The sequence below is a fragment of the Triticum aestivum genome, chromosome 7A, assembly GCF_018294505.1.
Source record: "Triticum aestivum cultivar Chinese Spring chromosome 7A, IWGSC CS RefSeq v2.1, whole genome shotgun sequence".
Lineage (NCBI taxonomy): Eukaryota > Viridiplantae > Streptophyta > Magnoliopsida > Poales > Poaceae > Triticum > Triticum aestivum.
This window is the reverse complement of record NC_057812.1, coordinates 65,782,469-65,792,217: the sequence shown is the minus strand read 5'-3', so window position 1 is coordinate 65,792,217 and position 9,749 is coordinate 65,782,469. Positions and strand designations below refer to the sequence as shown.

At 44.8% G+C, this 9,749-nt stretch overlaps 1 protein-coding gene and 1 long non-coding RNA gene across 2 annotated transcripts; one reads left to right on the top strand and one right to left on the bottom strand.

The window, feature by feature from the left end:
* The first annotated feature begins 1,045 nt into the window (after positions 1 to 1,045).
* Positions 1,046 to 3,036, top strand: LOC123150482 (uncharacterized). Its single transcript, XR_006475118.1, has 2 exons — positions 1,046 to 1,272; positions 2,486 to 3,036. It is a non-coding gene; the product is annotated as an uncharacterized lncRNA (long non-coding RNA).
* A 1,132-nt stretch (positions 3,037 to 4,168) lies between these two features.
* Positions 4,169 to 7,515, bottom strand: LOC123152343 (3'(2'),5'-bisphosphate nucleotidase). The gene is made up of 8 exons (XM_044571917.1): positions 7,291 to 7,515; positions 6,831 to 6,906; positions 6,481 to 6,554; positions 6,194 to 6,396; positions 5,406 to 5,616; positions 4,889 to 4,987; positions 4,660 to 4,813; positions 4,169 to 4,568 (listed from the first exon to the last, which is right to left on the bottom strand). The coding sequence occupies exons 1-8, from the start codon at positions 7,375 to 7,377 to the stop codon at positions 4,396 to 4,398; spliced, it is 1,077 nt and encodes a 358-aa protein (XP_044427852.1). The 5' UTR covers positions 7,378 to 7,515; the 3' UTR covers positions 4,169 to 4,395.
* Between the last annotated feature and the right edge of the window lie 2,234 nt (positions 7,516 to 9,749).

The following is a 9,749-nucleotide window of genomic DNA, read 5'->3' as shown; positions in this document are numbered from 1 at the left end:
AGATTCGAATAATATAAAAAATACGGTTTCAAAATTTGTTCAGAATTCGAAAAAATGTTCACAATTTCATAATTTTGTTCAAGATTTTGAAAATTTTCATGTTTCAAAATTTGTTCGCAATTTTGAAAAATGTTCAGTTTCAAAATTTGTTCACAGATTCGAATAATATAAATAAATACGGTTTCAAAATTTGTTCAGAATTCGAGAAAATGTTCACAATTTCATAATTTTGTTCAGGATTTTGAAAATTTTCATGTTTCAATTTTTTTTCGCAATTTTGAAAAATGTTCACAGTTCCAAAATTTGTTCACACATTCGAATAATATTTCCTTTTTATAATTTTGTTCATAAATTTGAAATTTATTCATGTTTCAAAATTTGTTCACAATTTAGAAAAATTGATCACATGCGTCATATTTTTGTTGAAAACTAAAATATATTCAGAATTTTCAAAATTTCATTGTGTTTTCTCAAGTTTTGTCGCAAGTTGAATTTCCTGCTTTAAAAAATCAGTTTTTTTAAAGGAATTCGCCAATTTGAAAAGTGTTTGCTTTCATAGAACACTCAGTTTTTTTAAATAAAATCATCAAAATAAAAACACACATCTATGGTTAGTTATTTAAGTAAAATATATCATTCTGGTTCCACATCTATGGTTATTTCTTTAAGAAACACACTGTTTTATTAACGTCAGTACTTGTTAGCCTGGGTGGCTAGTAGTGCATTATACTCCCTCCGTTCGGCATTACTTGTCGCAAAAATGGATATATCTAGATGTATTTTAGTACTAGATACATCCATTTTCGAGACAAGTAATTCCGAACGGAGGGAGTAGTATGCAGTTGGTCCCAGGTTCAATTCCTGGGTCACGCGCGTTTTCGTCAGGCCGCCAATTTGACGCAAAGCGCGACAAATAGGGGCTCCTAGGAGCTCCCCGAGATCTCGGTATTTTGCGCTATGTGTTCTTTTTCTTCCTTTGGTTCCTGGGCCTTATTAGTTTCAACAGGGCCCATACCTTCGGGCCTGAGCCTCCCCTCGCGCACAAGCACACACTTGCCTCCAACAACCTCTCCTAGTGGCACTGCTCTCCCAGTGTCGCAGATCTTGTTGACTTGCTCAGTCTCCGGGTCTCCTCCTGCTCTCGAAGTCTCGAGCTCGCAAGGTTGAAGGCGACGCCGTCCAAGGGCCGGCCGGAGCAACCGCCTCAGATTTCTAGCCCGTGCCTCTTTGTCTCCCTCAAGCCGGCAGCTGCTTTTATTCGTTAAATCCCAAGTAAGACTCTGCTCTAGCCAGTGCTAAGATATCGTTTCCTTTTTTACGCTGGATCCAGCAGACCATCCTCTCGATCTCGATCTATTCCGTTGGCTCAGCTCACTTTATAAGCCTGGATTTTAACTCCACGACTCGGGTGGATTTAGCATCTTTGGCGGCAATCGACTTTGAGCAAGAAGGGAGACTTTCAACTTTCAAGGTTGACGAGCCCTGCAATTTCTACTTTGCCATGCGGCAGAGCTGCAGTTTCTAGTTTGCTATGCAGAGCTGCAAGTTGTTTAAGAGGTCTTTGTTTTTTTCTTAAGCACCGCTGTTCATTTGTAGAGCAGTACTTTATTAGGCACCTTGGCATAGAAATAAGCATTTGGCCCCTCAAAAAAAAACATTTGCGTTGAAGAAAAAAGTGGTTTATTTTTATAAGCACGTCTATATAATGACCGAGCACTGGGATGACCCCATGGCATTCGAGCTGCAGTTTTTTGATAAGTTGTCTTAGCTAGTTTCTCAGTGGCAGCAAAACCGTACGATGTCGGTTTGCCATGGCTTAAAATTTCAATTCAGTTTACTCCTATGGTTTGGCGACTTGGTGGCGACGAAACAGTCTTAGCTGCGGTACAATGTTTAGAGCTCCCTTGTTGGCTTGTTGCCTTGCTTGATGGTACCCGTCAGAAATGCTTGTGGTTTCACTGTTAAACCTTAGTTGCGGTGAAGTCGAAATTGTCAGGTCACAGGCGCAATAGTTGATGACGATTAGTGATATCGTGTGCAACTTCGATGTAGCGGCGTGCATTATTGAGTTTGTGCTTGCATGTGTTGTCTCAGTCACGACCAGATGGTCTTTTTGGCTTGGGTAGCGTGTTGGGTGAGTTTTGCCCCCGTCCCCCCTCTTTTGTTTCTCATTGCCGGTTTTGGCAAAGAAAAATACTTCAGTTTACACATTGCAAACAACAAACTACATATTCTAGTAAGGAATCATTATGTCCTAAGTTCTGACAAAGCTCAAATTATTGAAGTGTTATTCACTGCTGATTTATTTTTATATTTGTTGAAAACTTATGATAATCACAATGACTTGACATTTTTTTTGGTGACATCGATATAATATCACTCTAATGTACATGTGCACACTTGGCACATTTGGCTTCTAATTTTTCTGTTTTCATAAGTGCAATGATTGAGTTTAATCTATGTTGAATTTGCTCAACTGCTCCAGGAATATACCATGGATTTCGGACAAAAGACGGCGGCGATAGTGACATTTATGAAGTACGCGGGGGCCATGAAAGGCTTCAAGGTCGGTGCAGCAGCTGCAGCTGTTGTAGCCGCGACCACGGCTGCCATATCCGGGAAAGACACGAACAAATGCAGCCCCAAGCCAAGAACAAGATGATATATGCTCATGAGTTGGTGGAGAAGCACTCTGTCGAAATGACTAGTATGTCAACAACTCAACATCCACCAACATATCAGCACTTTGTTGGCAATGCCGTAATTGCACTTTGTACTTAATGGTAGATTAAGCTATCTTCAGGGGTCATGCTACTTCATCCGTTGGAAAATGTCACACCTGTTTCTGTGAGCATGACGGTGGAACTGAGTAAAACACATCCATGGTCATTAAACTTGGCTCTAAGGTTTAGTTTGATCACTATCTGGGGTGAAGCTAGAACAAAAATCCATTGTTGTTAGCTTTATTATTTAGCGCCATTCTTGTACTTATAAACAGTGATGTGGACTATCCAATAAAGTGCTGGCTAAATTACATTGGTGCTAGCTAACCACAATATAATGCTTATATATCAGCTCCGTATCTGGTCACTGTATTCTGCAAAACATCTCTCCTGTAAAACCAGCTATGCTACCCGCCCATACGAGCTATCTCCGGCACGGTTTCAATCTCGTTCGGTCGATCTGCCTTGCTGGAGCTTTTTCACCGCCCTGTCAAAAAATCGAACCGCTTGTTTTTTCCCACACTGCTCTTTCGTGCTCAGGTGGATGACAGGTGGGCCTCCATCTCCCGCAGGCCCAGCTTTGGCGGTGTGCGTGCTCTGTGTGTGTGGCAGGGGCGGACATAATTAGAAGAATTTTTCTTATTGGCACTCCAAACATGCATACTTTTAACACCCCCACCCCCACCCCTTGTGTGAAAAACAATTTGACTGCAGCGAGGGTGGGCGACGTGGGATTGACCAATTCCCGCAGGCTGTGTTCGGTTGGCATGGTTTTGAAGGGGTTTGGCAGGGATTAAATCCTATACAAGTCAAATCCCTGCCAAAACCACTTCAATCCCCCTGCGACAGGGTGTAACCGAACAAAGCCGCAGGAGGGTGGGTAGGAACATGCGGTGGGATTGGCCAACCCTATCCACCAATCCCCCGTACGCCTCGAGCGTCGCATCCCTCCTCCCCTACTTGCTTGCCCCGCGTGCGGTCGCCACCTCTCCACGGTGATGAGCGGCAAGGCCTCATTCACCAGTGGAGCGTATGGGCCGTTGCAGCCACCACCGAGAGGGGCTGCCTCCTCTCCTCCTCACCTCCAGCGGCTGGCGCGGTGTAGGGAGCACCGAGCGGCGCCAAGCACGGTCAATGGCCTTGACGCGTATGGCAGCGGCGGCGGCTAGGGCGTTGGCCCTCGGCAATTTCGAGTCCGAGTCAAGGTAAGGAGCCCTGTAGTGTTTCTCCTTCTACCTCAAGATCCCATCTTGCTCATGCGGCTCCTCCCGCATATATATAGTACTCTAACACAAGCCTTGGTTTCTCAAGTTAAAACTCTCACAATGCAAGTTTGATTTGAAGGAAATAACACAAGAGACTGGTTGTTGCTCACAAAAAGAAAAGAAAAAGTTGATGTACTGTATTATTGCTCACATTTATGTTGAACAAAAGCCATGCTAAGATATTTATAACCGCAGGAAATTTCTATCTTTATTCAGTTTCTTTCAGGGCATGGCTGCCTATCAGCCACTCCTTGGATATGTACAGATATTGTATAACAAGGGTTGTATTTACTTCCAACAAAAGGTCAGTTACACATAAACAGTGTGAATAAATGAACAAGGAGTAGCATAGCAATCATTATTTTGGACCAATCCAACTTCTACAACAGGGAAGGTTCAAGAACCTTCTACAATGGGGAAGAGGCCTGTTTTTTCTCCTTGATTGCCTCCTGGACAGACTTCAGGACTGATGGCATCAACTGTTTATTTGTAGCAATGATGCCCGTGTCACGATCAAGATATCTGCCTTTCGAGAAATCGAGATCGTTTCCTGAGGCATCTTTAACTACACCTCCAGCTTCTGGGAAACATCAGAAAAATGGAAGTAAGAAATGTGTATTCTTCAGTTGAGTTCGTTGTTTAAAAAAAAACACACAGAGAAATGTTCTTACCTGTGACGACAATTGAGCCGGCTGCATGATCCCATACCGTTTCCCTGTAACCCTCGTGTGGAAAACGCCAGTAAATGGCACCATCCCCACGGGCCAGGGCACCATATTTTGCTTGGCTATCTATTCTGACTGGAGGAGCTTGGACACCAAGTTTCTACTAGCACTCAAACACAGAATTAGTTTCTACTCCAATGGATGTAGCCTAAGCAAAGAGTAATCAAGATCAAACCTCCGCTACACAGCCAGTAAAATCACGCATCGAGTGTGCTCCTTCATAGGATTCAAAGAACGAGGCATTGGCTGGATTGTCGATGGTACAAACACTAATCTGTAATGAAAGTTAGCCAGAAGCAAGTCAATCACAAGAAAAGAAAATAACTCACATACTCCCTCCGTCGGTGAAGAGTGTACATTTGGTTTTAAAATTTGTCCACAAAAGAGTGCACTTCTATCTTCCCAATGCACTTTAAAATAGAAACAAATGTTTCTCTCTCATCACACTGTAATCAAGACCAATAACATTCTACACATGGTCTCCTTAATTTCTACATGCACTTAGCTCATTGGAGGTTGGGTAATTAAAGATGAGAGAGATGGTGGTTTGCACCTTTCCAATGCATTTTTTACTCTACTTCATAATTTGTCCAAAAATCTCTATATGTACACTTTGCACCGGACGGAGAGAGTAGGCACAAACAGTCTTAACTGATTAAAATCAAATAAAAGAGATTGAAAGTGATAATAACCTTTTGTGGTGGAGAGCCATCTAACGACTGTACTTCAGCACCACAACCGATTGCCGCTGAAAAGAGGGCCCCAGTTTGATTTCCTGATGAGCTACCACTGAGGTTACTTACTGATGTAAAAGGAAGATTTGGACATCCCAACACACCCAAGACAACCCTGCCTTCATCAAGCAGTGCCAGTGCAATGGCATATTGGCCTCCTCTCACGAATCTGAATCAAGTTATTAAGACAAAACCAAGATCAAAATGTATTATAGGCAAAGATAGTAACAACATGAGGTGTCATCAAATGACTGCAATATCTTTCTTTTCAAACAATGCTATTAGTGTTCACGATTAATCTGTTTCGAATGTTTAGTTAAAATATGGGGCATGAGAGAGATGTATACAATCTTGCCAGCTAACTGATCAGTTGTTAGCGCGCTTCACAAGCTATCTCAAAAGAAGAACAGCGGATAGTTTACATAGAGCTGGTTCAGGAAATTTCCGTAGTAATATTGGCATCTGTACTTGTTAAATAAGATTGTTGGTAAAAGAATTCATTTCTGTATGAAGAGTCATAGGTCAGAACTCTAGTTGTTTGAAAGAAGGCAGTGGTGCCTGCTACCTCGAATAAATGATTAGAAAAACGCACAGCAAATTAAAGCAGCAACACTGGTTTTGGTGAGCAAGAGGGCAGTTGTAGAAACTACTGTACAATAGATAGTGCAATTGGCGGAAAAACCAGACATTTTTTTTATCGCATTAGCAGAATGTGAAATCTGCAGGTTGGAGTTACCATAGCTCACCCTTTAGTCCCATCAATTGGATCTAGAACCCAATGTCGGCCAGATGGACCTCCCTCGGACTTCCCGGTATCAATTGCAGAGAGGATAGCTTCCTTAGATAATAAAAGGTTGTATGAACCATCCTCAGCGAGAGTTTTGTTTACAAGATCAGTAATGCGCTCCAGAATTTCTTCAGCGCCATCCTTTCTCAAGTCTTCTGAGTCCTGCGTACGTACAAACACTCAGGTTGTGTAGAATACTTATGTATTATACACATAAATGATTTAACCGGAACACAAGTGATTTACCTCCTCGGCCACCATAGAAAAGGAACCAGAAGTTACTTCCATATTTAACACAACACTTACCAGTACTTGAGATCCTACATGTATGAAAATAAAATTATCACCTGAATGGGGAGTTGAGAGAACGAACTAGTTTCAAATGTGAATGTAAACTGATGAAGATCATATATACGACCCTGAATGTTCTTTACATCACTGAGCCATGTCATTCAGAAATCTTAATATCTCCATGTAAGTTAAATCAAGAAACATCGACTGACTCGAATTATGGTTTGAGTATGAGGACTGCTAATTGAGCATCAAACAGCAGATACATGCACCTGGAGGTAAACAGTTACAGAGTGAGCATGTACCATAATCAGCTACGGTCACAGGAGTCTTATCCGCCTTGGATTGGATGTCTGATTGCACAATTTCCTGCTGCACCGTCTGAAGAAGAAGTCACAGGGCAAAACGCAATAAGTTCCAACTGCAGCAACGCATCAACAATCTGATGAACAGCGAAGCAAGCAGTTTGCAATCAACATACTCAAATATCTCTCTCTAGTCATTACCATAGCTAAGATTGCCTACGTTAACATACTTCAAGTCTAGAGTTGATTACACTTCTAAGTGGTCACTTCTCCACGTTGACCATCAACCAGCGATGCTTCTCCAGTTAATCTCGGAGGGAAGGTGGAAGAAAAGCAAGCAAGACGAGGCACGGCCCAGCAGCCGGCGGGGGCTGCGCGAGCGCGGTCTCCTCCGAGCAGCGTCCCCGCGGGCCTCGACACAGCATGGGAAGAAGGGATTTTGGGGTCCAGGGAAGGGCACCTGGCATAGGCGGGCGGCGAGGGCGACGGCCTTCTTGGCAGCGCCGAGCTCGGCGGCGTACGAGGGATTGCCGGCGGGGCGCGACATGGCACGGGCGGCGAAGATGGACGGCGCTTCGCGGGAGGAGTCGAATCGGCCGGCGGACGGCGGTTGGTGAGGCGGGCAGGTGGGGAAGACAAGTCACGCTGACTCTAAAACTCGTATCCTCCTCCTTCTATTCCAGTCTTCCAGATCCAACGGCGGCGATCAATCGTAAGCCAAAGCGAAGCCAACGCAGCCAAAGACTTCTCAGCAGACCAAAAAGATGTAGCCAAAAAAATATATTTTTTATTTCTGGGGCCCAAAAACGGCTCCAGATATGTTATTTTAGAACAAACGGGCTCCAATAGAAGACCAACACGTGCATGGCTACCAATTTTTTTTTCCATACCAAAACAAAACGTTGCTATAGGAATGGTATGTTTGGCACTGCACTAGCGCAAAACCAAAACGAACACCGCGGAACCCCTATCGTGCGACAACATGAAGCACGATAGAGGTGAATGCTAACCGTCCAATCTAAAAGTTTTCACAGTTGTGTCGCCTCCTGCCGCGACCACCACCGGCCACCGAGTCGCCAAGGAAGGCATCCCTGACACGACCGCTACTGCCGCCAGCCTTCCCGCAGCTCCCATCAGGCTAGCAGTCACCCCCTATCGTGCGTCATGTTGTTGGTGGCGAGAAGTTGATGGTCATCCACCGCCAAGGCCTTGCGCCACCACAAAACCGCTGTCGCGGCCGCCGGGGAAGCGCCCAAGGATCCTACCATAGCCGCCGAGGCTCCCCCCGCATGCAAAGAAAATCACCAGGAAGAGGCCGCCGTGTGATCCATGATCGCCGCTGCGGCCCGAGCGAAGAAGAAGGTGGCGGCTGTGCCAGCGGCGATCCCTCACACGACGGCACTGGTTCCTCGAGCATCGCCTAGGGCCACTTGACATCCCTTCCAACCACAACACGAGGACGAGCCGACATCACACGTCGCCACAGTTTTCAGCATCTCCAACGTGTTCGATGAAATGATTGGGAGGTAAATGGAATTATCTTTTTTTTGGTTTTTTCATTGATTTTTCGTGGGATTTTTCATTTTGTATGCAATTGTGATGTGATGTGTTTGTATTTGTTGTGTGATGCATGGCAGAAAAATGGTCTTGATCTGGCCATCGATGTTGAGGAACAAATGTCAAGTTATGGGAAGTGTATCTATAAGTGCTTCAAGGCACGTAAGAGTAGCGGCATCTATCGATCACAAATTTCGCTCCAACATCGATGGCAAGCTATAGCAGCGGATCGTCCAAAGTGGTCGGTGGTGAGGCGGACCCGAGGAGCCAAGTGGCGTTGTGTTTAATGCCGACCAACTAGCGGACGGGTGTGTGTGGCCGGAGTAGGTTTCTCGGTGAAAGCACGCGTTCAATGAAGATAGGCAGGGCAGTCTGAAGCCGGTTGAATGCGGCAAGGAGGTTTGTTCAGCCGGGCGTGCAGGGGCGGCGCTCTCTCGGCCAACGTGTCGCTTCAATGCCGGCGCCAGCGAGAGGTCGCAGCCGCTCTGGACCAGCGTCAATATGGAGCGGACGCTCTACATTGGTATAAATGCGGGCAACTGGCGCCGAGCAAGAAGCGTGCGTGGACAAGGTAGGTTTTTTTTGGCTGGCCAGGACAGTCAAAAGCAAGAGTGGCAGTGATCCAGACTCCCGCAAGTTTTGCTAATTTGCCTCTGATTTGTGAAGAAAAGCACGTTCAGATCACCGAGCGGGCGGATCCAAGCCCGGCGTTGGCGATGCACTAACGAATCTGAAACAAGCACCAATCAGGAGAATCGTCGACCGCCACGGTCCGTGCGGTAAGAATTCGTTATCATGCGCGCGTATGCATACATACAATGAAAACGATTGGCATAGCTTGTTGCCCTGACAGCCCCATTTCGGCGGTATACGGTGATTGTGGTGAGGTAAGCTAACAGAGACAGTTAGCTAGCTGTTGAGTAATTTATGAACGAGTAGTGTCACTAATCACTGCAAACTTACTTTTAGAAAATCAACCCCGTTAATTTTCATTTAATTAAAATAGTACTCCCTTCGTCTCATAGTGTCAAAAAATGTTTTGGATTATGAGACGGAGAGAGTATTTGCATAAGTTTTCAGTTTGTAACCTTGTGGTTTGTAATCATGGCAAAAGGCATCAACCCAGCGTTCCCTTTCTTCCCCAATCAACAGGCAAAAGATGAAAGACCGAAAGATGGCATATGCCATGGCATGGCTAGCCAAAACCAAAAGAATGTTTCTGCTTCACAGCGTGAAGGTACCAACAACAACAGTAACAATGACACTGATGAAAACGTAATGGCAACAGTGATATAAATATTTATAAATATGAATAAAATTAACAATAATACACAGGCAGCGTCCCCTCCCCCTCTCATCTGT

What these genes read in the sequence shown, in the direction of transcription:
- LOC123152343 (XM_044571917.1), bottom strand. Translation starts at nt 7,377, where the DNA reads ATGTCGCGCCCCGCCGGCAATCCCTCGTACGCCGCCGAGCTCGGCGCT. An exon ending in TGTGACCGTAGCTGATTATG is followed by an intron (nt 6,555 to 6,830) that starts GTACATGCTCAC and finishes TCATACATGTAG; the next exon opens with GATCTCAAGTACTGGTAAGT. An exon ending in TTACTGGCTGTGTAGCGGAG is followed by an intron (nt 4,814 to 4,888) that starts GTTTGATCTTGA and finishes GAGTGCTAGTAG; the next exon opens with AAACTTGGTGTCCAAGCTCC.